General features: G+C 36.9%; 1 protein-coding gene across 2 annotated transcripts in view; it reads left to right on the top strand.

Annotated features, from left to right (window-relative positions):
* Positions 1–25,954, top strand: part of lamb2l (laminin, beta 2-like) — a 77,331-nt gene that overhangs the window by 6,025 nt on the left and 45,352 nt on the right. Inside the window, exons 1-3 of one of the 2 annotated variants that reach the window (XM_087306884.1) lie at positions 4,097–4,202; positions 8,537–8,612; positions 24,933–25,102. In XM_087306884.1, coding sequence (XP_087163010.1) covers positions 8,579–8,612; positions 24,933–25,102 — 204 coding nt within the window. In that variant the 5' untranslated portion in view covers positions 4,097–4,202; positions 8,537–8,578. Of the gene's footprint in view, positions 1–4,096; positions 4,203–8,536; positions 8,613–24,932; positions 25,103–25,954 lie in introns of those variants that run through there. The other variant, XM_087306883.1, reaches the window with a different exon arrangement.

The raw sequence follows: 25,954 nt of genomic DNA, 5'->3' as shown, positions 1-25,954 counted from the left end.
GCTCTAATGTCCTCCGCCAATTGATAGCTGCATACAGCAGGCACATTCTTTTTTTCTAATTCAGATTATTTTACTTTAAGCTAAATACATCAATGACCCATAAAATATTCTGAATGATTTGAAGGTTGGTAACCATAATTCCAAGTCTTTTGAACGGATTTCATCTCAGTCCACTTCAGATTGGTGTGTTTACAGAATGCACAGATTGTTCTATCGCATACACAGTGCTAACTTGTTCTGTACATAGAATTATATTTCATGCAGTTATTAGAGTACATTAGAGTAGCCTTTTCAGTTAAGATTTCATGTTCAGTTCAATGTGTTGCTTGTTTGATTGTTTTTTTTTTTTTGTATTTTTGTATTTTAAAGTTTTTGCACCAGTTTTGTTCAGCACCCAATTTGACAACTTGTGTGATTAGCTTTTATATATTCATCTTGACAAATCTTGATCTCATACTTGATGCAGTGGGTAGCACAATCACCTCACAGCAAGAAGGTCGCTGGTTCGAGGCCCGACTGGGTCAGTTGGCGTTCTTTCCTCCACAGTCTAAAGACATGCGCTATATTAACTGAATAAACTAAATTGGCCATAGTGTATGTGTGTGAATGCAAGATTGTATGGGTGTTTTCTAGTGATGAGTTGCAACTGGAGGGGCATCCGCTGCGTAAAAACATGCTGGATAAGTTGGCTGTTCATTCCACTGTGGCGACCCCTGATTAAAAAAGGGACTAAGCCAAAAAGAATAAATGATCTAATTATAAAAATTAAGGCCATTAGAAGTGCCAATTATGTTGTGTAATTCTGCATAGACCTTCTTTCCTTGACTTTTAACTCTTACTTTAAGCTGTGTTGATGCCTGTATGATTTCAAACAGCCAGACATAGCAAACATAAATACCATAGGAAGCAGACGAATCAGATTAATCTGTTTTTTCATCCCCCATACACACAACAGCGATAAGACTCATGTGTATGAGTGTGTACATGTATGTCTGCTCTGCCGAGTTGAACAAGGCTGTTTCTTAAAGTATTCTGCAAACATTTTGAATTGTCACATTTAAACATGTTTATACAGTTGAAGTCAGAATTATTAGCCCCTCTAAATTATTTGTTCCCTGTTTATTTTTTTCTTAATTTCTGTTTAACAGAACTATTTTTTTCAGCACATTTCTAAACATAATAGTTTTAATAACTCATTTCTAATAATTGATTTATTTTATCTTTGCCATGATGACAGTAAATAATATTTGACTAGATATTTTTCAAGACACTTCTATACAGCTTAAAGCAACATTTAAAGGCTTAACTAGGTTAATTAGGTTAACTAGGCAAGTTAGGGTAATTAGGCAAGTCATTGTATAATGATGGTTTGTTCTGTAGACTATAAATAAAAATAGCTTAAAGGGGTCTTTAAAAGGGTGTTTGAAAAAATTAAAAACTGCTTTTATTCTATCTGAAATAAAACAAACAAGACTTTCTCCAGCAGAAAAATATTATCAGACATACAGTGAAAATTTCCTTGCCCTGTTAAACATCATTTGGGAATTAATTAAAAAAGAAAAAAATTCAAAGGGTGGCTAATAATTCTGACTTCAACTGCATGTGTGTGTGTGTGTGTGTGTGTGTGTGTGTGTGTGTGTGTGTGTGTGTGTGTGTATGTGTGTGTGTGTGTGTGTGTGTGTGTGTGTGTGTGTGTGTGTGTGTGTGTGTGTGTTTGTGTGTGTGTGTGTGTGTATGTGTGTGTGTGTGTGTGTGTACATATATATATATATATATGTATACATATATATACATACATATATATATATATATATATACATATATATATATATATATATACCTTAAAGTTCCATATTAATGCCTCAAGGATAAATATTAGTACCTAAAAAGTACAAACGTGTTCCTCAAAATTTTTAGGTGCAATACTTTTAAGGTAATAAAATGGACCCTTCAAGTACAAATTTGTACCTTTTATTATTGATAAATTGATACCTTATATGATTGATTAAATATTGATTAAATAAGTACATGTAAAAACTGATTGGACTGAAAATTCAAACAGTGAATGTTCTTTGCACATGTAGTGATCTATAATGGATAATGATGTGATGATGATGGACATAATTGTGTCAGAAACTACTGTTTAGTCATTTTAAACTCCTTCAATTGTCTGAATTGGTGCAGGATAATGCTGCTTTGGACTTTTATTCAGTCAAATTATTATGTTTATGCACAGTTTCACATCTTTTTTTAATAGATGATTCAGTTCTGCTACTATAACATTTCATGAATTCTCAACTTCAAACAGTTACCCTACAGGATTTCTACCTTTCAGTAAACATTAAAAGTGTGTCGAGATATCAAACTATGCAATGTTGTATATAAAAGTATTTTGTAGAGCCCAGCGGTATATACTATACTTTATTTGTGAAATTTTCTATTTAAGACTGAGAAAAAGAGTCAGATTCTTCTGAACATTCAGCTAATGTTGGTTTGAGACATTACAGAATAAATGAATGTATATTTCTTAAATAGATGTTTCAATAAGTTATCAGTAATAAGCATCATAACAAAGTTCTATTATTTTAAGCAGTAAATGGTTTACCACATTTCACACCCATCGGCAATTGTTCATTTGCTGTTGTGAGTCACTCATCCGCAGTGTGATTGCAGATTTGTAGTCTTTGTCTTTATGTGGTCTGGTTGGCCTTCATTCTGGCTGATGTTTGCAGATGAAGTCATTAAGCTGTAGTCTTCACAAGTGTGTGTGTGCTACAAAGTAAGTTACTTTCTCAGATATGCTGGCAGTCTAATGAACAATAAAGATCAACTTCAGTTTAGTCTGGGCAAGTGGGTAAAGTAGTGATTTAATGTGTTATGCATTAAAAGCATTTTATTTGTGTTATATATATTATCATGCATGCATTCATTACATTATTTAGGATACTAAAAACTATTTAAAGTTATTTTAGAGCTAACTTTCCTAACAGGCAAAGATTTGTCAAAATTCTGATAGTGGGATACATTCATATTTAACCATTGCATAGGGACAAATGTTGCCATTGAACAGAATGGGCCAGAAGAGTTGTTTGTTTGTTTGTTTGTTTGTTTGTTTGTTTCAGTTAGTTAGTTAGTTAGTTAGTTAGTTAGTTGCCTTTGATAGTAATTAGAATGGGCCAGTCGTTTTATTATGTTAATTATTTATACATAATTATTCATAAATTATTTTTATTTATTTGTTTCATTCATTCAATTTTTGTCGGCTTAGTCCCTTTATTAATCCGGGGTCACCACAGCGGAATGAACCGCCGACTTATCCAGCACATTTTTATGAATGGATGCCCTTCCAGCCGCAACCCATCTCTGGGAAACATTTGTTGTTTGTTTGCTGTGAGGCGACAGCACTACCTACTGCGCCACTGCTTCACTTTTATTTATTTATTGTTTGTTTGTTTGTTTGTTTGTTTGTTTGTTTGTTTGTATGTATGTTTGTTTGTTTGTTTGTTTGTTTGTTTGTTTGGTTGGTTGGTTGTTTGGTTAGTTGGTTGGTTGTATGGAAAATATCATGCTAGTAGTCCCCACAGGTTTTGTTTTGCTTTGCTTTGCTTCTTTACGTTTGATTTGTTTCGTTTGTTTTGACCATTATTAATGTTTCCTTGTGTGTCTAATGCTGTTAGTTAAATTTAAAACAAACATTCAAAAATGTTCAGCTCAGCATCTCTTTCAAGTTTTTCCTCTCTATGAGTTCAGATTGCAAATTGAATTGGAAGGAAAGTGGGTGTGTGTGGTCAGAGAAAGCCAAAGCATCACTGGCCTCCCCTCTGGACCCCTTAACCAGCTCAGTGCCCCCCTAAAGAATGGTTCAGTGCATTCCGTCAGCCTGGAGACCAGTTCCCCCTTTCACACAGCGGCTTTCAGAGTGACAGCTGCATTTGAATGAGAATCGCTCTTCATTCAACCCATTGCTGGGTGGGGAAACGTTTTTTTCGCTAACTCTGATTGGCTTAAGCCATTCCCTCTGTTTTTGTCCGAAAAGGCCAGTTGTGCCTGTAAAGGTCTTTTTTTACTTAACTTTAAACACTCACACTTTTTTTTCATTACAAACCCTCAGCCTCACACATTTACAACCTTTTTCCCTCCAAGGATTTTCTTTTTCTTAGAAAATCTCTATCCAAAGGATATTTGTGAGCTTGCATGGCTGCGTGAGTACTCTGTTTTTATTGTGTTTTACATATAAGACTTTAGATTAAAAAAAATCCAAGATTATATTGTGCTTGTAGTTGGTCTATGTAGATGCAGGTGATGTGCAAGTCATGCAGGCTTTATCTGCCAGTTTTGACTTTAAATCCTGTTTTTATCCTGTTAATTATTATCTCTGTCTTTTCTTCTTCTTCTTTGCTTTGACAGTGTTCTGATGCGCTCTTTATCTGTGAGGCATCATGATGATGGTCTAGATTTTAGGCACTGTGATGTCTGATTGTACGTCCCATGTGACAGAAAATTATTTTGTTTCAGAACATTTTTGTGGTTTCATCTGTAAATCTTTTTTGATTTAATAAAATTTTGGTTGTAGTCCTTTTATCAGTCTTTAACTTATTTCCATGGCTGTGTCTTGCATGTATTTACTGATGTAAGTAGTTTGTTCAGTGTAGTAGTTGAGTAAGTGTAGAGGGTTTTGTGGCAGCTGTGTGGGAAACAGAGGCTGTGGTATTGTGTGCTGGATCTGACCTGTCACTCCTCTCACCAGCAGCCCGCTGAAGAGCCTGTAGACTGGGGAATGCTCCTCTCTTGAGCTCATCATTCTCACACTCATGCTCACACAAAAAGCTGCCTACACTCTCAGCTTGTAACTTTTTTCTTGTTTTTAATATATGAATTAGGTGGATTTTCTAGTTTATTGCTTTGTTTGTTATGACTGTTGTGCACTAATATCATATAAATTGTAACCTGTTATATACTTGTATATACAAAAACATTTCTTTAATTTAATTACATAATAACTATTATATGAACTGCTTTAGTAAATCATGGCAGAGATTCAACAAGTTGAAAACATTCCTCAGGGATTTTGGTTCATATTGGCATGATGGCATCTCGCAGTTGGTAGATTTTTGTCAACTGCACACCCATGATGTATATTTCCCCACTAAATTGGGCCAAAATCTCCTGCTGACTATGGAATATATATATCATATATATTTATATCAAATATATCAAATCTGAATAAATAAGATTTCCATCAAATGATTTGTTATACTAAAAGAAGTGCACAGCTTGTTCAAAACATGTCAAACAAGCTTAACGCTTTTCTTGAGATTTTTTTTGGGACAACTTAATTGTCTTATGTTCAATTCACTGAAATTTGTTAGGTTAACTTAATCAGTTTATGTTGGGACTACCTGAATAAATTGTAGGAAAGCCTTTTTTACAGTTTAGGGTTGAACAATATTTGACCGAGATACAGTTATTTAAAAATCTGAGGGTTCAAAAATGTTTAAATAATGAGTAAATTGCCTTTAAAGTTGTCCAAATGAGTCAGCAATCTATGTTACTAATCAAAAGGTTACTAAATGCAATTTTGGAAGATCTTTACTTAAAATCTTAATGATTTGTAAAAATAAAAATCTAATTATGAGTCATTCAATGTATTGTTGGCTGTTCCTTTTAATTTTCCAGTGCATCTTAGAACTGATTGTGGTCACATTTGAGTATCGATAAACCACTGATGTAGGCTGTAACATTTAAATGGTGCTCAGCTGATACTAAGCAGCCCAACGTTTGCCAGAGAGACTTCCTCCACACCATTAAACCAACAACAGCCTTAACTGTTGATACCAGGCAGATTAGACCCACATTTATTTTTACAGTCTTCTGTTGTCTACTTTTGTTGAACCTGTGTGGATTGTAGCCTCAGTTTGACAGGACTGTCACTGTTGTGCTCTGCTGTTGTAGCTCAATGTTGGATGTGTTGTGTGGACTTCGTATGCAGTGAATCTTTATTTGAGTTACAGTTGCTTTTCTGCAAGCTAAAACTAATCAGCTTATTTATAGGCAGTGACATTTCAAGAAACCTTGGTTTACAGTGATTTTACTTGATTGATGCGACAAACTGTAAGCACTGTTCTATTCTATTTTATAGCTGCATTGTCTTTACATTTATGGTTGTTTTCTGAATAGCAAAGGTGCATTAAATACCATTTCAAGAGTTCACACTTACTGTAGATTAGGCTTGGGCGATATTACGGTATTATGGTATACCGCGGGATCTAAAAATAGCAACGGTGTCAGTTTCAATACCGTTATACCGTCATAAAGTATTAAATATCCTTTATTCAATGCCTAAAAAACGTGTGTGTGGTTGTCATCACGGGACAGTGTGGAGGAGAGAGATAGAGGAAGAGGGAGGGGGAGAGGGAGAGAGGGGGAGAGGGTGAGAGGGAGAGAGGGGGAGAGGGAGGGGGAGACGTGACGTGACAAGTCGCGCTTCAAAGTGTCCTGCAGTTTGGCAGTTTAGACTGAACAGAAGGGAGACGTGGTTAATATGAACGAGAGGTCTGCATTAGAGCTGAAGACCTTTGCCCGAACCCGGCGAGACCCGAAAAAATCCAAATCCCTGCATTAAAATCCATCGCTGCAAAGGTGAAGCAAATTATGACGAAGTAGTAAAAAAAAAGAGAATTTTGACGGCGGTCAAGCCAGTCAGAAAGAGCGGTTATTCCAGCCGCAGGTATTTAGCGGTCGCTCATACACTGCGTATTACGGTAGAGCCCTAAACCGCAAGCTGACAGGTAAAATGTCGAGGCCACTCGCTACCCTGAAACTACGGTCATGGAAAATTAAATGCATGTTCCTGACTGGTATAAGATGAATAAACAATCCTACCTAAAACTTGCAAAATCAGCCAGGTCAGAACTCTGCATCTCGGCCTGTAGCAGTAGCAGTGAAACGGTGTTCAGTGCTGCTGGACGCACATGAGCGCAAGACTGCGCTAAAGCCAGTGGATTTAATAATGTTCCTCCACAAACACACGTAGCCTAATCTTGGTGAGTAAAGGGTTTTAAATTATAAATAAATATTAATTAAACCATATAATCATAATGTAGACAGAGTATACAGACTAATGGTGGCATTATTCTTTTAATATTCAGCTTCAATTTAGTTACTGCCAAAATACCCGTCATCATTTAGAGTTTATTTGATTTGTTAAGCAAGATTTCTTTTCATTGGTGTGTTGGCCAATTTAAAGGCTGAGTGCATGTAGACCTATAGAGTGCTGAGATGTTACGATGTTACAGAGGACTTATTTTATTTCTTTGTTCCAACTTTCAAGTGGGATATAGTCTACGTTTGTTACGAATAAATGCTGTTAAAACATATAAATGACTCATTCTTGAAAAAATGCATTAGAGCTGTAAGGGCTCGGGCTTTATAAAGCTGTCAATCAAAATGTACGTGTCGGACTCGGGACCTATCGGGTATAATTTTTATGGCCCGATTACAGCTCTCTGCATTCCCGCGGGAGCCGGCCAGATTTCTTACGGTGTGGGAGTAAATTTCTGAATAAATCGCGGGAGAGATGTGTGTGTGTTTGTGTAAGACAGAGAAAGTCTGTCTCTCTGTCTCTCTGTCTCTCTGTCTCTCTCTCTCTCTCTCTCTCTGCCTAAGGTCGCATAGAAGGTATTCAGTTTCTGAATGGTTTAGGCTCAAGCCAACAGTTTGGTGACGCTGTCTGAGCCTTACGTCATAATTTTTTTTTATTACGCCGGTAATACCGGATACCGGGGTAAAATATGGAGGCGGTTTGACGGTCTCAAAATTTGGACACCGCCCAAGCCTACTGTAGATATTGCTTGACAACTGTTAGCAGGTTTGGCATGCTGTCCCGGGAGAGAACCCTGAGCTCGGAGATAGTTGAGCCCAGGGCTCCCGCCAGGTCCATAGACCATGTGAGCGGAGTACGAGATCAGGTGGTTCTCGTGAGCTCCCCTTTTTAAAGCAGGAAAGGAGGAGAAAGGGGGTGGATGGGGGGTTTCTTCGGAAAACGAAGATAAGGGAGTAATATCTAGCTAGGCTATTATAAGTTAGGATAGATCTGATTGGCTAACTAATGAGTGTAGATAGGCGGCCAGCTGCAGTCAATTATATCACGTGTTCCTCTCGAAATTAGTTTAAAAACTTCACTTAAAGGGTTAGTTCATCCAAAAATCACAATTTATTATTAATTTCTCATCTTCATGTACTGTAGTTTTAATTACCTGAGACCTTCTTTCATCTTCAGAAGAGAAATTAAGATATTTTAGATAAATTCTGATAGCGCTTTCATAGACAGAAATGTCCAACAAATGTCTTTGTTTAAAACACTAAAAATACTGGCAAAGAGTGAATTTACATTTATATTCAGTATGACTATTATTTTTGTTTTGTATTTGTCATATTTAGCATAATTTTACAAATATTAAAGTCAGATCATAATGCTTTTATTTCACATTTCAGTTTAGACCAGTAACTAATGAACCAATTATTCTTTTTATTGCAGGCCCCTGGAAACCAGCTGCTCATGTTGATTTTATAGCCCATAATGATGGAGAGATATTTCAGTGTTCTGCTTCTTGGTAAGTCAAACAATTTCTGCATGAACTAGAGTTTGGTGCTGATGTCTCTTTACTTTGCAAATATCAGTTAAATAGTTTTAGGTGGGATCATAAAATGACTGATGACAACACCGACAATCCCATGCGATTATCAAAGTCTGAGAAGAGTGAGGCATAAGCTCTTTTAAAAAGTGAAGTTCAAAGGCAGAGACCCCCACCCGGGAGGTCTTTCACAGTAGCTCCCACGAGAGCCCTTTTCAACACAAAACAATCCAGACTTAAGCAAACGAAAACATGACCAACCTGTTACCCCCTCTCTTCTTTAGCATTTGTGCCTGGCCTTTCTGCTTCTGAAGAGCTGTAATCAGAGGCATTGTGTTGCCTTTACTTGCTGCTTTGTGTTTCAGAATGAAAGGTATATGTATTATGAAGAGAAAACGATACACCTGCAGCCAGCACTGAAAAACAAGTGTAGGGAGAACTCTGTTGATGTTTTGCAAATACTTTGATATAACACACAAGGTCTTAGATATTTTGTGGCATTTTTATATAACGTACAAAGGTTTAATGGATAGTTCACCCAAAATGAAAAATTCTAAGCCAGGGGTGCTCAAACTCGGTCACGGATGGCCAGTGTCCTGCTGAGCTTAGCTCCAACATGCCTCAACACACCTGCCTGGAAGTTTCTAGTATACCTAGTAAGAGCTTGATTAGCTGGTCCAGGTGTGTCTAATTGTAGTTGAAGCTAAAATCTGCAGGACACCAGCCCTCCAGGACCGAGTTTGGACACCCCGGTTCTAAACCATTTACCAAACAGTTTTCTTTTACCGGTAAAAACAAAAGAAAATATTCTAAAAAAGGTTCAAATCCATTCCTACTTTGCCAACCATGTGTATGTTATATGAGGGGACGCTGGACAAAGAAGGTGCGGATGCAAATGCAGGTTTATTAACTGGATGGTCAGGCAGGCAACGGTCAACAGGGTCAAAGAGATGTATAAAGGCAATCCAGATCCAGATTTGTTGTCATTAAACAAGCAAATGGTTAGTACAGGCAGCAAGCAACATACACAAACAAACAAGGTGAGGGTCAAAACACAGCAAAGCAAGGCAAGGAAACCGCATCATAATGTTCACAGTAACAGTACAACAAGACTCAGCAAAGATGTATGTGTGTGTGTGTGTGTGTGTGTGTGTGTGTGTGTGTGTGTGTGTGTGTGTGTGTGTGTGTGTGTGTGTGTGTGTGTGCGCATGCGTGCGTGTGTGCTGTATTTAAAGTACATGTAATCAGTCCCAGACAATCCTCCGGCTGTGAGTGTGTGTAATCAGTAGAATACAGAACAGGTCCATGTGAGTGGTGCATGACTGGACCTTGTAGTCCATTTACCGGCGGATTTGTAGTTCTTTGGGAAACTGCATATTACCCCATATTATTGCAGCCGCTAGGTTGTTAATGATCATAGTGGTGTAACTTTCCAACATTCTTCAAAATAACTTATTTATCCTCTGCCAGATAAAGACTGGTGCATTTTAATTAAATTTTAATTACAAATTTGAAGTATACACGTACACCAAACATGTTCAACCCAAAATACACACACACACAAAACACTGTAAACACTGAGCAAACCAGGACCTAATATATGTATACATGTAAAATGTATATTTATTTATTTAATTCATTTATTTATTTATTTATTTATTATTTATTATGTATTTATTATTTTTTTTGTAAGCAAATGATCCAAGAGTAACCCCTAAAAATGAAACAAGCACTAAAAATAAAAACAAAGGCAAATGTTGATGAAGCTTTTGCAATATACTTTAGATACTATTGACCATGTGTTAAATATACTGAATTATTTATGCATTTTATAACTATTTTGCATTAATTTGATAAATTTGCTTCTAGTCCTGTTGCCAATCCAGGAGGCACTCATTAAAGTCCAGTAAATTTCACTCTCTGATGTTAGTGTTAAAACGAAAGAAAATGAAAGCTTAATAAGAGTTACAGAAGTGGAGAAATAAGAGTGGTTTTCAATAGGGCTCTTCACAGAGAAAGGAATGAGAACAGTGCTGAGGACGGCCATTAGTTTTGACATGGGAGGGAAAGAGAGAGAGAGCGATCAACACGCTCAGTTTGGCCCATTATTCTCATATTAGCACAGCGCAATTATGAATGCATCATTTGTTATTTCATCAGAATCAATCATCAGTCTTTTAGCTAGATGACTGAATCTTTATTCATATCATAAGTACTACTCTTCTAAGATTAAATGACTGCAAAAACTGACTTCTGGAAATGAAAAAAAAAAATCTTTATAATGGCTCTTTTCCAGCAGCCTAGCCAGACAACAAGTTTAGACATCATACTGAAGGTACGCACCCAAAGTGAAGGCTATTCTGAACAAAAGTCATCAAAATTATGTCCATTATATACTTTATCGCAACTGCACCTCAAACAATCTGACATCACGAACTGAGCTGTGTCTGAAATTAAAGAGACAGGAACAGTGGGACTGCAAAAAATAGTATGTTATATATATATATAGTTGGAATGTCAATGTCATTTTTATCGTTGACATGCAATTACAGCATCCATCAGTCACATAATGAACAGCTCCTCTTCTGTGGCCTCATGGGATAGTAAAGTGTCAATCAGATAGTACTTAAAGGGAGAGGTAGTCTGTGATTTACTCACCCCCAGGCCATTGAAAGTGTATATTACTCATAGATAAAATCTGAGTTATTTTAAAAGATCTATAGCCTTTCCAAGCTGTGCAATGACATCCATCTGATGCACAGGGGAAACAAACACTGGTTATTAACTAAGGGCGGATGGATTGAATGTGAAGTGTCATTATTTTTAATACTATCGATAATATAAGTATCGTTACATCATAAAACAAGGGTTTATAAAAAAATGTTAAGGGGCTTTAATTTAAACAACGTTTTTAGGCCATTTCTACATTCTCTCAACATATGCCTGATTGCCATTCTCATAAACATCCAAATGATTATTATTGAAGCTAGAGATTAAAATATGTTAGGCGATCATTATTTTTGAACGCTCACCCTTAATGTTTTCGTAGCGATGCGTCATGTTTGTCACATGATGTGACACACCGCTGCATGACAGATGTATCCCTTTTATTATGGTTTTCCATTTTAATAGAAAATATTCACACACTTGCTCATCATGTCATCAACTACCTGATATTCCAATAAACTCTGCGGAACTCTATGAATCACTTTGGTTTTTATTCTACTGTACAAAAGTTGATTACAATTAAATACACAGTATTTTGGATACCCAAGCTAGGTATTTTACATTAGTTCATTTTCATATTTTTCATATGACACATGTACAAGTTATAGCTCAAATGAAAGCTCTTGCCGGTGCTTATATGGTTCTAGCATTCTTTTTACTGAATTATATTCACATATCAAAAAGTTGCTAAATGAATCGCGGTTTTTCCAAGGCGCAGAAATGAAAACAATACATTTATGATCACTAAGCAACCCCAGATAGCACAGACAGCTGTCATCTCTTACCTGATGCTGTGTGCTTCAGGGACATGTTTCCTGTTTTTTTCCTGATGTGCATAAGTAATCCTTTTTTATGTCTGATGTGGTCCAAACACAGTGAATAATGTTTGATCAAACAAAAGAATAGTGAAATATGAAAATATTGAGGCTTGAATAGCACCTCTCATCAGTTGGAATACAATAACTTTTGCATAGATTATAGTAGAGACATTTTTCTTTTTTCCTATGATTACAGACTTGTGCAGGAACCACCAAAATTAATTACAGCACACTAGACCACACAGAACCTAAAAGGTGCACTTTCAAATTTGAGTTCATAAAAAAAAAATACAAAAAGTGCCTTTTTAGGTGTTTATTATAACACTGACAACACTACAGATATTTTAAACACTTTCAATAGTGTTTTATGAAAATTCAAAGGGTTTTCTTTACAATGATAAAAAATTTTTGCATTTGCACCTCTGCATGTGGATTTGGGAAGCTTTTAAATTCAGGCGGAAAAATCCAGGCGGAATTCCCAAAAGAGCAGCAGAGTTTAACTGGTTAACAAAAACATGTGAGTGTTTTTGTTGCTTAAAAGATGTATAAATGATCTTGATTGGGATCTGTAATGTGAGATGGGCATGACCATGTTTACTTGCTGCTGCATGTTTGCCTCATTCATAAAAGCACAACATGCAGGATTTAGCATGTAAATTCATCAGTTACTCCCAAAATGCATACTAGTAAGTGGCTGGCCAGCTGTGAAGAACAGAGTGAACTTTATTGTTACTTTCACTTGTGTACCTGATATGAATAATACACACCTGCAAATTATATTTGAATAAATTGTTAGACTTCCATAGACTTTCTTGTATTTTGCAAACTCTAAATGTATTGTTTTACTAGCACTTGTGTGTATTTACATGTCTAAAACATAAAATAAGCATTGGGTGGTTAAAAACACAGCATAATTGTGATAGTATGACACTTATTTCTCTGGCTCAGTGCCAGCTAATGCAACAAAGCTCAGAATTTTTCACGTCATGCTTGTCAAGCTGGATAAAAAGTACACACCAGCACCAGGGATAGTAGGCAGACAGGGAGTGTTACGTTCCTCGTATTAAAACAGAACAAAAGTAGGATTTTTTAGTGATTTACCCTGCTGTTGCTCTTTTCCTCCTCATTAGACTCCAACATGTTTGCGTTTCAGGTGCTGGATCATTGTTGTGGTGCTCTCATCATCAATTTTGCATACTAGGCCATTAACACACTTTTTTTTTGTTTATTTAATGTGAAATGCTCCCACACCTTGGATAACTAGGGTCGCACAAATTGTTCTGCCTTCGCCGCGTATCTTTCCTCTAACATTACCTCCGCTCGTTTTTTTTGCTCCTTCCTTTCTATGAGGTGCTGAACTCTGCTGGCATCAGTGTGCAGATAAGGCAGAGTGCGTTCACTCCACTCCATGCTTAATGAAAGTTTGTTAATAATTAAACATCTATGTGTTGCGCGACACAACAAATTGATTATGTAATTAGTTGCCAACACTTTTAGTAATCGATTTAATCGATTCGGTATTGCAGCCCTACTTGCCTCATTTTACTTTCTATCGCTTCTCTTCTAGTTTCCTATTACAGTGGACGCTCTTCCAAAAATCAGGTTCTTCTTTTTAGCTTCATTATGATCTGGCAATTCATTACGCATTTAGCACTGTTTAAAAACTTCCAAAGATGCTAATAATTGGTTAATTAATATATATTTTTCAATCTAAGCAATTTTAATAATAAAATCTTTGCTTGCTTGAGCATTTGGCTGACTATTTAGGGCATAGTGTTAGCTAACATCAGACATTAGTGTGATTTGTGAGCACATTCTCTTCACCTGAAGATTAAAAATTTCTGATTTTAAGATATAATCTGCATTTTTATTTTGTTTCTTTGGATCAGACAGCTCAGTTTAAAGCTTCAGCTTGAATTTAGAACATGAAAGGAATGTTGTGGAAGAGTCTGCATCGGTGAAGTGATGTTAAACAGCCTTCAAATGAATAAGGCTATAGCTGCATCCCAAATGGCGCTTTATATATGCACTTATGCATTATGTACTTTTGCACTTACACACTCAACAGCAGAGTATATGCATGTAGTGTCATCCCAAATAGAACACTAAAGGTGCGTCCCAAATCACATACTTATGCACTATTCTACGCCATTTTGTAGTATAATAGTGCAAGTAGTGCGTTCGAACTGAAAACTCTATAAATAATAAGTGCACTTTAATTACCCAGATGATGCACTCATTTAACCGGTGAGATTAGGTGTGAAATGATTGACACTTCACACATTCAATGACCACTGCTTTGCTCACGTAGTGGAAGGGGCGGAGCTATCGGGTGCACACGTTGGATAACTTTATTTGTTTTGGATTAAGAAAGCAAAATTCTCCTACGAGAGTGATTATAGAGCCTCACGATTGTGAATGCAGTTCTACTTATGGCAGGTATTATTTGATAGTTTGTTCATTTATTTCACTGATTTGGCAACCGTCAAATGTCATCAGGAAAACGGTTTGAATTTTCGCTTAGTAAAAAAACATTAGTGTTCCATTTGGGATGACACTACATACATATACTATGCTGTTGCGTGTGTAAGTGCATAAGTACATAGTGCTTGAGTGCATAGTGTATAGTGTGGCATTTGGGACGCAGCTAATGTCCACATGGCAATGATCATGTTTTTTTTTTTCATTTGTTTTGTCTCTATATATGTATCATTTTTAAGAAATGTTTGCATGGGAATTGGAAAATTTAAAACGATTATATGTATGTCACACCTTTATATGGCACTATAAACAAGCACATACAGAACTGCAGGATACACTAAAATCACAGAAGGTAACAGTTAGCATGAACATGAAATCCTAATTCTTTAGTACAGAAAATAAATTTAAACACGAGAAGGCGAACACACATAAATCTAAAAATATCTAAATAACTGTTACTGCGTCTTCGCTGTTAGTATAGTTGATACAGCATTACCAGGTATTGTTTGTAATAGTGCTAATAATGTTAGCAGTGCCTGCAGCACAATCAAAGCAATCTGCTTCCTTTTACATGCAATGTTCTTCCTCCTCATGTATCAACGCTGCGTACACATAAAAACTTTGAGTACGCCAGGTTTCATGCTCACGTTTGAATTTACTAACGATGAAATGAACATGAGAATGAGCGTTGGTTCACGCCAACTTCATGCCTGGCGTACGTGCATGTGATGAAGAGTAAGCAAAATTTTATATGTAATGGGGAAAAAAGAAAAATAAGTTCATCAGACGCTGGATTCGAGCCGGGTTCAGGAATGATAGTGTCAAAACACGTTGTCATGCGCTTTATGAGCTATGCCACTCACGCTGCTGAAGTCTGCTCAACTATCACTCTATTAGCTCATTCCAACGAGATGTCCAACGAGACCTTGCTGTGTTACCGCGTCTGCTAAACTCTCCCATTCTATTCTTTTCTTTTGTTATTAATTCCGGAGGACAAACTTGCAAACAACACCGCTTTTCTCCAGTCTACCTCCCATAAGCGCACCTTCAATTCACATTATGTTTAAAGTTTCTCTTTTTGCTTGCTTTGCCATTGCTTCTTCGTTTGGTTTTGCCAAAGTAGAGTCATTAGCATATTCATACGGTGAAGGAGGCAGAGAGGGGTTTTGCGCTCATGCATGTTGCACTCAGTTTCACGTTCATTCGGATGTTCAAAGAGAATATGCGTGTGATCCGGCTTATACAGTACGCAGTGTTTCATACATCTGAATTTTTTACTGCGTACGCACATTTGCAGCTTTGCTTACGCAACATTTTAGTATGATTTCAACGCAAGTCTTCGTACATGAGGCCCCTGGTCATCTGATTCTGTGACATCATAATTTACAAAAAGTGGTGTTTTGACTATCTATATACATATGTGACAGGCAGGATTTTGAGATTTTTAACTCTGTAACCCGTTAAATCGTTATCCAAAAGTATGTCCTCTGGAATTCAAATGCTAATCATCACATACCGTATAACCTGGATTTGTTTTTTCTCTGGCACCAGCACAAGTTTATTATCTGGAGCTCATTCGACTTTCTTTACTCGAAATGGGTCAGTGAGACTGGATGTTAATAATTGTACAAGGAATATGATCAAGGTGTGTGAGCGTGTGCCATTGTAATGGAATGCCTCTGTTTGTCTTACAGTATGTGTACCTGGTGAACTTTGGCCTGTTTTGAAATAAACTGACTAAATCTGTGGGTCTGCCAGATTTACAGAGCATTGCTTAAGCATTGTACTCCCTGTAAGCGCTTTATTGCACCATTATCGGTTTCATCTGTATTTGAAGGAATTTTCGATGTTGTGTTGTCAAGCGTTAGATCACGTTTGTTTGACTTCATATAACAATGGCTGTCTTGGTTTGTCCATGCCTGCAGGTTCACTATCTGTTTTGATTTCACATTCCAGCACTGGGTTTGACAGTGCATTGTCTATGCTGGCGCATTTTTTCATTTGTGAGCTATAACGCAAAAGCACATGTACTGTGTGTAGAATGATATAGAACATCTGCCCTTAACCTTAGCTGTAGCAAGTGCTCCAAATGACCAGTTCATTTAGTTAGCAAAAACTGTAATTTTCAGAATAAGAATGTAAAATTAATCAAAAATAATCATTGGCACACTCCAAAGTTATTCTGTCTAGACCCAGCCTGATCTCACGATGAAACTTTTCTATTTTACATTTTGTTAGTCTAGTAGCTAATTCGTATGAATTCTTTTTTTTTTTACTTTGAAAAGGAAGCGTGGCACCCAACCCCACCCCTAAACACAGTCGTCATTGAGGGATAAGGAAATCGTACTAAATTGTACAAATGAGATGATACAAATTAATACGAATTAGCCACTAAATCAAAAAGTTGTGAATTGTCGTGAGATCGTGTTGCTAGAACAGAAGTGAGCAGTGAGAGCCAATATAACTTGACTTAAACAGTGAAACTGCCCAGTCCCATTTCAAACAATCTGAATCTACAGTTCCTCTCTTGTGTATTATAACTTCTGTAACACACCAAGTACTGTATGTGGAAGTAGCGAATGGACTTTAGTTTCCATGCCAATAATACTTGGACAACTATGATTGAATATATGGCTGCAATATATGTAAGCATACCAATAACCTACCTACCTAACCTAATACCATCATCTCGATTTACAGAATAACTTCTAGTGAGAAGAAAACATTCTGTTTAGCTGTATAAATTGGTTAATATACTGTAAGTGTCATGATTTCGCAGCTGTTTTTTAACATTTCGAAAATATTTCAAAGGGTTTTAATCAAATCTGCGATTGAAACCAGGATTTTATACAGTACAAAGTCCTCTTACACTGAAAAAAAAGATTCATTGGATTTACTACAATTTTGTTAGGTAAGTGGTTGCAAAAAATGTATATGGGTTGAATTTAAATAAACAATTTAAGCTGAACTGTCACAGTTTGGGTTAGGCCGCAATGTAAACATGAGCTATATGCTTACACAACACAAACAGAACACAGGACACGAGCACATAATAAATGAAAACACTTATCGTGAACTCACACATGTGACATGCATGTTCCATCTCAGCGCCAACCGTAACCAACTACACTGAGGAGCTGAGAATAAAACAGCATGATGCAGACAAAACAAACACAAACAGTGGGACGAGAATGTGCGTCCCAAGCATGGCCAACCAAGACGGCGCTCATACAAAGATGAAGAAAAACAATGACAGGAATGAGTGCTCAGCTCGAGTTTTCTACAATCTAAACTAGTACACAACATACTAGACAGGACAGTGTCTGGACTCTGCCACCAAAACAAGAATTAACAAGACTAAACTGGAAGAATCCTGACATGAACATTAATACATTTAATTTAAATGGGCTGCATTTAATGATGCACGTTTGCATCACAGCAAGAAGGTCACTGGTTCGAGCTATGGCTAGGTCAGTTGGCATTTCTGTGTGTAGTTTCCATCTTCCCCCCGTGTTCGCGTGGGTTTTCTCCAGGTGCTCCGGTTTCCTCCACAATCCAAAAACATGCGGGTAGACTAAATTGTCCATAGTGTATGTGTGTGAATGAGAGTGTATGGATTTTTCCCAGTGATGGGTTGCAGCCGGAAGGGCATCCGCTCTGTAAAACATATGCTGGATTAGTTGGTGGTTCATTTCGCTGTGGCGACCCCAAATTAATAAAGGGACTAAGCCGAAAATGAATGAATGAATTAATAAAATTAAGCCTATATAATTTTTTTTGCAACCACTTACTATAAAAACTATAGTAAATCCAATGATTTTTAAAAATTTAATTGAATATAAAATACAGTATATTTTCATATTGCATGCACAAATGCTGTAAATATGAACTGATTTTGGTCTTGAACTTGATCTTTTTCGAAAGGTTTTCTACAATATTCACAAACAGTTATTTTGCTTGAATGTCTCCTGCGGTGGTCTCAGCTTCCTTGCGACATGCTGCACAAGTGGCGGCTTGTTGTGGACTGATGGAATGCCATTCCTCTGCTACAGATGGGCATTTTGTAAAAGCTGTGGAAGATACTTTTACACCTGGAATTTTTCTCTTAATGAATGACATTTTCCTGGATTGGCATTCCTGTACTGTCGTCACTTTACAGATGCTCATGTGCCTCTGGAGCTAGATAGTGTTGTTGTGTCTTCAGACAGATGTTTAGCTTGTATCTGTGTGTCTTGTAAAATCGGTATGTAGGGAAGTGGGTGCGTGTCAGGTTTATGCATTTGTGGGTGTGTTGGTAAATGCTGGGACAAGCAGCCATGTGCCTGTCTCAACCTAAAAGAGTAGATGTTTGTTTGTGTGTTTGTTTATTCCTTAGAACAGTACACAGAAGAAGAATAAAAAATTTATACATCAAATGCATTATATAGAACTTTTATAATTTGAAAATCAAGGTAAATTGTACTTAATTTGTCTTTTGGCAAACTTGCTAGTATCTTCTGTTACTTTCATAGGGTGGTAGTAAATGGAAAAATAATAATAATATTTCAACAAAATAAGAAAAAATGGGACCTCGTCATCCTGTTTAAAAGTTTTTACCACCAGCATGTTTCCTTCTGGAGCATCAATGAGAATTTTTTATAGATGTGTTTGAGTCCCTCAGTTGTCTTCAGTGTGAAACGATGGATCTTACAAGCATACAGTCGTTGCTGGAAAGGGTTCAGATATGCAAAAGATGCTGTAAGTGTAGAACATGGGGGGTTTTCTGAAGGAAAGCAGGCAGTTTAATTGTTCAGAGAAAACCAACTAAGGCTTATACTGATTGTGTACCCATTACATACCTATACATTTCTGAAGAGATCAAAATACATCCCAGGAGCTACATTTTTTTTATTTATTTTTTTGCAGTTTTTGTATCCGCGAATCCACTAGAGGCTGCTGTGCATGCTTTTTGAGATCTCAGATTTGTCACGAGTGCCATTCACACCTGCTGTCGACTGACTGACTTACTGACTGATTAATCAACCAATAGTGCCACCCACCCCTTCCCTAAACCTAACCTCAGTGTTTTAAAAAGCAATGCAGAAAAAGAAAAGCCCCCTGATTTTTACCACATTTTTAGATTTTACCACATTCTCACCCTGTTATTTATTTCTTTATTTTATTGTTGAGTTTTTTTTTGTTTTTTTTATAGTTTTTTTAGCTTTTGTTCCTCACTGGACTCAAACCCCATTGTTGCCGTTGACTACGCTCTGCATCTTAAGTCCGCCAACGTACATGTCGAGCTACCGGACAAACTGGTAACATTGGAAAAGCTGTCAATAAGGAGGTACTTAGTCAGCTGGTAAGTGAGAAAAAGAATGGCATCATACCGCTCCGTAGCGTTCATTTGAAAGATTCAGCCATACTTAGCTCTGGCTACATAATTCATAATCTCCAGAAATGTATATAGGGCTACGATTTCAGAATGAGCCTATGTTGGAGAAAACCATCATGAAGCAAACAAACAAAAATATGATTGTATGATCATCGGGTAACCACACATGTCATTAAAATCCTTTCCAGCCATTTTAATAATTTTAGCTGTTGTTTTGCTGTTGTTTAAACGTCTTTTATGTAAATTATATTTGAGCTGTACAAAAAAAGCACTATGTAAAACCTCTCCTATTTTGCTGTCTCTCTCTCTTATATCGCTGTAAATTATCCCTAAAATTATTTAATGATCCATCGTCAATTACTTCTCACAAAATGCATATATACATTACACAGACATTTTAGATTTGTTTGTTTTATTTCAGTGCTATTATGAAATTAGGACACTTTAAATTAATTGGTAAGTGTAAATTGTACTGTTGTTTTGTTCTGCATAGCTTCAAGCTATCAGATAGCAGCAGTATTTGTTTTTAGATGTCTTTAATTATAGTTAATTAGTCTACTGAAACACTCTTTTCCTCTATCAGTCTTTCCTATGTTTGTTTTGACAATTTGAAAGAAAAAACAGTCATAACATACTGTGCCACAACAGAGTCAAACACACACACACACACACACACACACACACACACGCACGCACACACACACACACACACACACACTCTCATGTTCATGTTTTCACTCTTGCTAGTCCGTACATGAGAATTCATGAAGAAGACGTGCTAAATGCATCCTTTACCTCAGGGATGCAGCAGCTTCAGCTTTCATAACACAGAAAACTGTATTTTCTGGTGCGTGTGGCGTGTAAAGTCTAAACCACACTCCTGTCCTGTAATTAGCAACCTGAACACTTAACAGATTGCTTTTGAAATACCCCTTATCTGCTCAAAAATGCACAAAGAATGGGAATCCCCACCTGTCACAAACAGTATACAAACGCACACATGGAGCTCAGTGTAACTGTACACTCCATCGTCTATGAAGACGTCGGTTTGCTGTCTGTATCATGCCTGTTTACTTAGGGAGAGTCGGATGTGTGCTGATCCACATTCATTCCAAAGATCAGGACCTTTATTCCTTCATTATATGGATTTTTACAGTATGTGAGTTAACCATGGAACCATTGAGTGCCCTCACACATCAGATACACTTTAGCACCTTGACTCAATCGAATGGAATTTATGGCACGTGTTTTTGTTTATAAACCTGAGAAATGAGCTGGGTGTTGAAATCGTTTTGAACTTTGCTGTTTCATTTGCACTCGTTGCAAAATGTAAACTATATTATCAGGCATTTTTTTTATAAAGTTGTACATATATTCAACTTTAGGTAGACTTTAATTACCTTTAAAAAAAAATTTGGTCAAATTTACTGTAAAAAAAACGCAGCTAAAAATACAATATGAACTGTAATTTTTATGATAAACTATCATATTTAAATCAATTATAGTGATAATACACTAGTGTTTCGAAGTACAGACCTCTACATATGCCTGTCACAATAATCAATATATACACTTGTCGCACAATACATGGACATGATCTGAACCATTTTTGGTGAGTGGGCAAACTATTCGAGATGGGTGGTGACCATAGATATATACACTAGATAGTGCATAGGGACCCTGAGCATGCGTCAGTAGTGCTGCCACATTGGTACAGTGCTCCCAGGACAAGTGTCATTCAACCGCACTAGTCAAGACAGTGTTATTACGTGAAGATGCTGGACTTTAGCGCTGTCTACGGTTGTAGTAACGAGAAATCAAAGCATAAAGGCAGAACATTTTATAGGTTTGATTTAGTTTTTTATGTTTTTGTATGTTATGAACTTTTCTGCTAAACAGGTAACGTTTTTGATGATCATACAGTCACTTACTGCATTCACCATAAGGCAAAGTAGCACCAACTCGCACTAAACACTCGGCTTATGCTAGTTTTGTTAAATAAAATGAGCAAACAATGCAAAAGAAATATGACAACAAGATGCTGCGGTGCCAGAAACTTGTATTATTGTCGGCTAATGAACGAGCCCTGCTGAAAAATCCAGCTTAAACCAGCCTAGGCTGGTTGGCTATTTTAGCTGGTAGACCAGCCTGGTTTTAGAGGGGTTTTGGCCATTTCCAGGCTGGTTTCCAGCTATTTCCAGCCTGGTCTTAGCTGGTCAGGCTGGAAAATGACCAGCCAAATGCAGCTAAAACCAGCTTGACCAGCTTGGTTTAAGCTGGATATAGCTGGTTTTGGCTGGACTCCCAGCTTGGCTAGGCTGGTCAAGCTGGTTTTAGCTGGTCATCTCCCAGCCTGACCAGCTAAGACCAGGCTGGAAATGGCTGGAAACCAGCCTGGAAATGGCCAAAACCCCTCTAAAACCAGTCTAGTCGATTTGAAATTGTTGACGTTGTTGATACAACATTAAAATGTCAACTTGACCAGCTTGGTTTCTCCTTATATTTGCCCTCTCCTTATATTTGTCTTTGATTGGCTACAGAACAAACCTCTAATATCTTGTCTAATTATCCAAACTTGCCTAGTTACCCTCACTTTAAGCTGAATGGTCTCACTTTAAGCTGAATGCCAATAACTTGCAAAATAACTAGTAAAATATTACTACCCCCCTGGCAAAGATAAAATAAATGAGTTATTAGATAAATTAGTTATTAAAGCCATTATCCTCTAAACATCACTTGAAAAATAGTTGAAAAATAATTATTTATATAAATTAATTTTGACTGCAACTGCATATATTTTACCTCCCTCTCTCCATAGCACATATCTGAAGTCCTCCTCACATTTACTACTTTCACTCTGTCCTTTCCCATTGCTTCATTTACTCTCTCTCACTCTCTCATTATTGTGTGTTGAAATGATGGCATTATTCTTCAGAGTCGGTGATGTGTGAAAACTGTTAGCACAGAGGGGCCCAAAGATCGACCAGCTTTCCAAAAGCCTCTCAGTGAAAGACCCCCAGCACCTGCCTGGTAAAATAGTAAAGCAAAAAAAAAAAAAAAAGAGTTTATACACATTGAGATGTATATAGTCCACTATTCTCCAAATGTGAAACCCTAGACCTCTGCAGCATTATAGTTCGAGGGAGTGGTTTTGTGTTAGTCCTCTTTAATGATGGTTCCACAAAGTTAGAGGTGAATGTTGGAAATCCATGTAAGACCTCCCACACATCTGGATCTGACAATGTCAAATAAGCCCACAATGAAGTGTGGATTTTAAAAGGCAAATGCAGTGCAGTTTGAGCCTTGCCTTTGCGGAGGTAACCATGTGGAACAAAGCCAGTGATTTTCCTGACTCAATGAGAAACTAAACCCTCGCTCTTTGATTCTGCCGCATGGGTGGGACCCGGAGCCGCATGAGCTCATCAAACTGAAGCCGTACCACTGGTGTGTGTGTCCTGCCATCCAGTCACCGGCTGTCGTGTATGGTGCTTTAGGAAGGAAAGTCTGAGGCAGGAATTTATTGTATATGGATCAGTTGCATTCATCAATTTCTCAGAAAAAAAGGAAGGTCCGTTACCTGTGTTGTCAGAGGGGAGTGTGTTTGTTATGACTAAAATCCACTACATAACTGTATGTATATCAGAAAGCATTTAATAGGAAGTGGAAAGAGAAACTTATATGCAAATTACTGCTTAACCTTAAGTTTAATTAAAATAAAATAAAACAAATAAATAAATAAAAATAATTGTGTGTATTTTTTTATTATTTAATTGGTTAATAGTTTAATTGTTATAATTGTCAAATGTTTTACTGTCTGTTAATTCTAATTAGTGTAATGTATTTTGAAGTGTTTTTTATTTACCAGGATGATAATTTATAATGAAAAACTTTACACACACACACAAAAAAAAAAAACTTTGGAGGAAAAACACATATATTCTCAGAAAACATTTTTAAAAGTACTGTTGACTTGAAATTTTTATCAGATGTTAAAAACAACCAAAGAAATCCATGTTTGCAAAGAAAACAAATCTAATTAGTCCATAAATTAAGTTATGTGTAATAAAATTAAATGACTCAGGAAAAAAGTATTGAATACATGAAGAAAGGGAGAGGAATAGAAATGCAGTGAAAGCCCAGGCAGCAGCTGAAATCTCTCAGTAGTTCTTTAGCGACCTTCTGCCCTTCATCATTGTAAATGAATATTAGCTGCTTCAGTCTAACATTTACATTATCAGGATGATGAAGATGAAACCAGAGTGGATATTCAGCAAGGCAATGATCCAAAACACAGTCAAGGAAACTCTCAAATGCTTTCAGAGAAAGAAAATCAAGCTGTAGAACAGGCCAGCCAATCACCTGACTTGAATCCAATATAGAATACAAAATAAAGGTCAGATTTGATAGACAAGAACCAGCGAACCATCAAGATTTTTACACTCTGTTGGCCTGTGCAAAAACTCACACCAGAGCAATGCATGTGACTTCATTCTCCACATGACGGTCGTCTTTAAACTGCCATATATCATCATCATACTCAATCTCAATCTGCTCATACACTCTCAGAAATAAAGGTACATTTATTTTACATAAAGAGTCCACAGTGGTACCTCAAAGGTACCTCACAATTAAAAAGTGCCTTTGAGGTACCATTATGGACCCTTCACAAACAAATATGTACCTTTGGAAAAGGTACTGCCCCATTGACAGCTCCTGAACCTTTATTTCTGAGAGTGTATGCGCTTTTAATAATTTTGCAAGGCTATAAGAATTAAACATTTTGTCCAACAACTTACTACATCTACAGACTTTCCCTAGAATATCGGGTAAAGTGAACACTACTTACAAACAAAATGGTACACGTAATTAATGATCATCTTCTGTCTGTGTTCTTTCAAGTTCTTCCTGCTTTGGCTCAGGATCTGCCCTCTGCCCCTCATGGGTGCATGGATGGTAGCTGTTATCCAGCAACAGGCAACCTTCTGATTGGCCGAGCTATAAACCTGACCACTTCCTCCACCTGTGGCCTGGATGGACCCGAGCCATACTGTATTGTCAGTCATTTGAAGGTAAACCCAGCATTATTGCTTCCTTTTTCATATAGATTGCGAAACATGATCTAATGCTGTGTAAACTGTGCTCTGCTCCTACTTGTATGGCCTTGCCCTGTAGTTTGTGCTGAAGGAAATGATTTGTCACATGAAGATATATGTGCTCCTGCAGGCAGCTCTTTTTTAAAGTGTGAGGTAAATGTGTACACATGAAAATCTAGCTTTCATCAGTATATCATTGTTAGCTTTTCCATAATGACAGGGAGTTTCCATTGACTATTGTTTGGTAAATTCGGATGACATAGTTTTCATTAGATTACTGTTCCTTCATGTTTTAAAGCTGTTTTTCCTCATTGTCTGTATGATACAGGTTTTATTTTGTTGGCTTTTATGTTAGCAACATGCTAGCATAATGTGAATTCATGATGGAAACATGTTAGCAACATGCTAATGGTGCACTGAAGTCATGACTTGAGTCAAAATCACATGAACACCAAAAGACTGTTATAGTTATGAGTGGCAAATTGGCATTTTCATTCAGCCCAGAGCTTTTGAGTTACAGTAAAGTGGGTTTATGAGAAAAAACATCCCAGGCCTATAGCCAGCCTGGTGAAAAAGGTGTTTTTTTTTCTTAAATATCTGACCTTTTTGGAGTTATTCGCCCCATTTTCTATTCAATAAGGATATTAAAATACTACATTTAGCGACATTTTAAACACTATTTTAAGCTGGATTAGCTTGTCGGGTGGTCATCATGACCACACATTTTGATGTACCAAAAATATTTGCTAAATATTTAGAGCAAAGAAATATGAATAAATACTTATTTTTTAAATGAAAATGTATTACATCATAAAAAATATTTTTAAT

This window comes from Danio rerio, chromosome 23 (assembly GCF_052040795.2).
Source record: "Danio rerio strain M-AB ecotype USA chromosome 23, GRCz13ab, whole genome shotgun sequence".
Lineage (NCBI taxonomy): Eukaryota > Metazoa > Chordata > Actinopteri > Cypriniformes > Danionidae > Danio > Danio rerio.
This window is presented reverse-complemented; position numbering and strand designations above follow the sequence as displayed.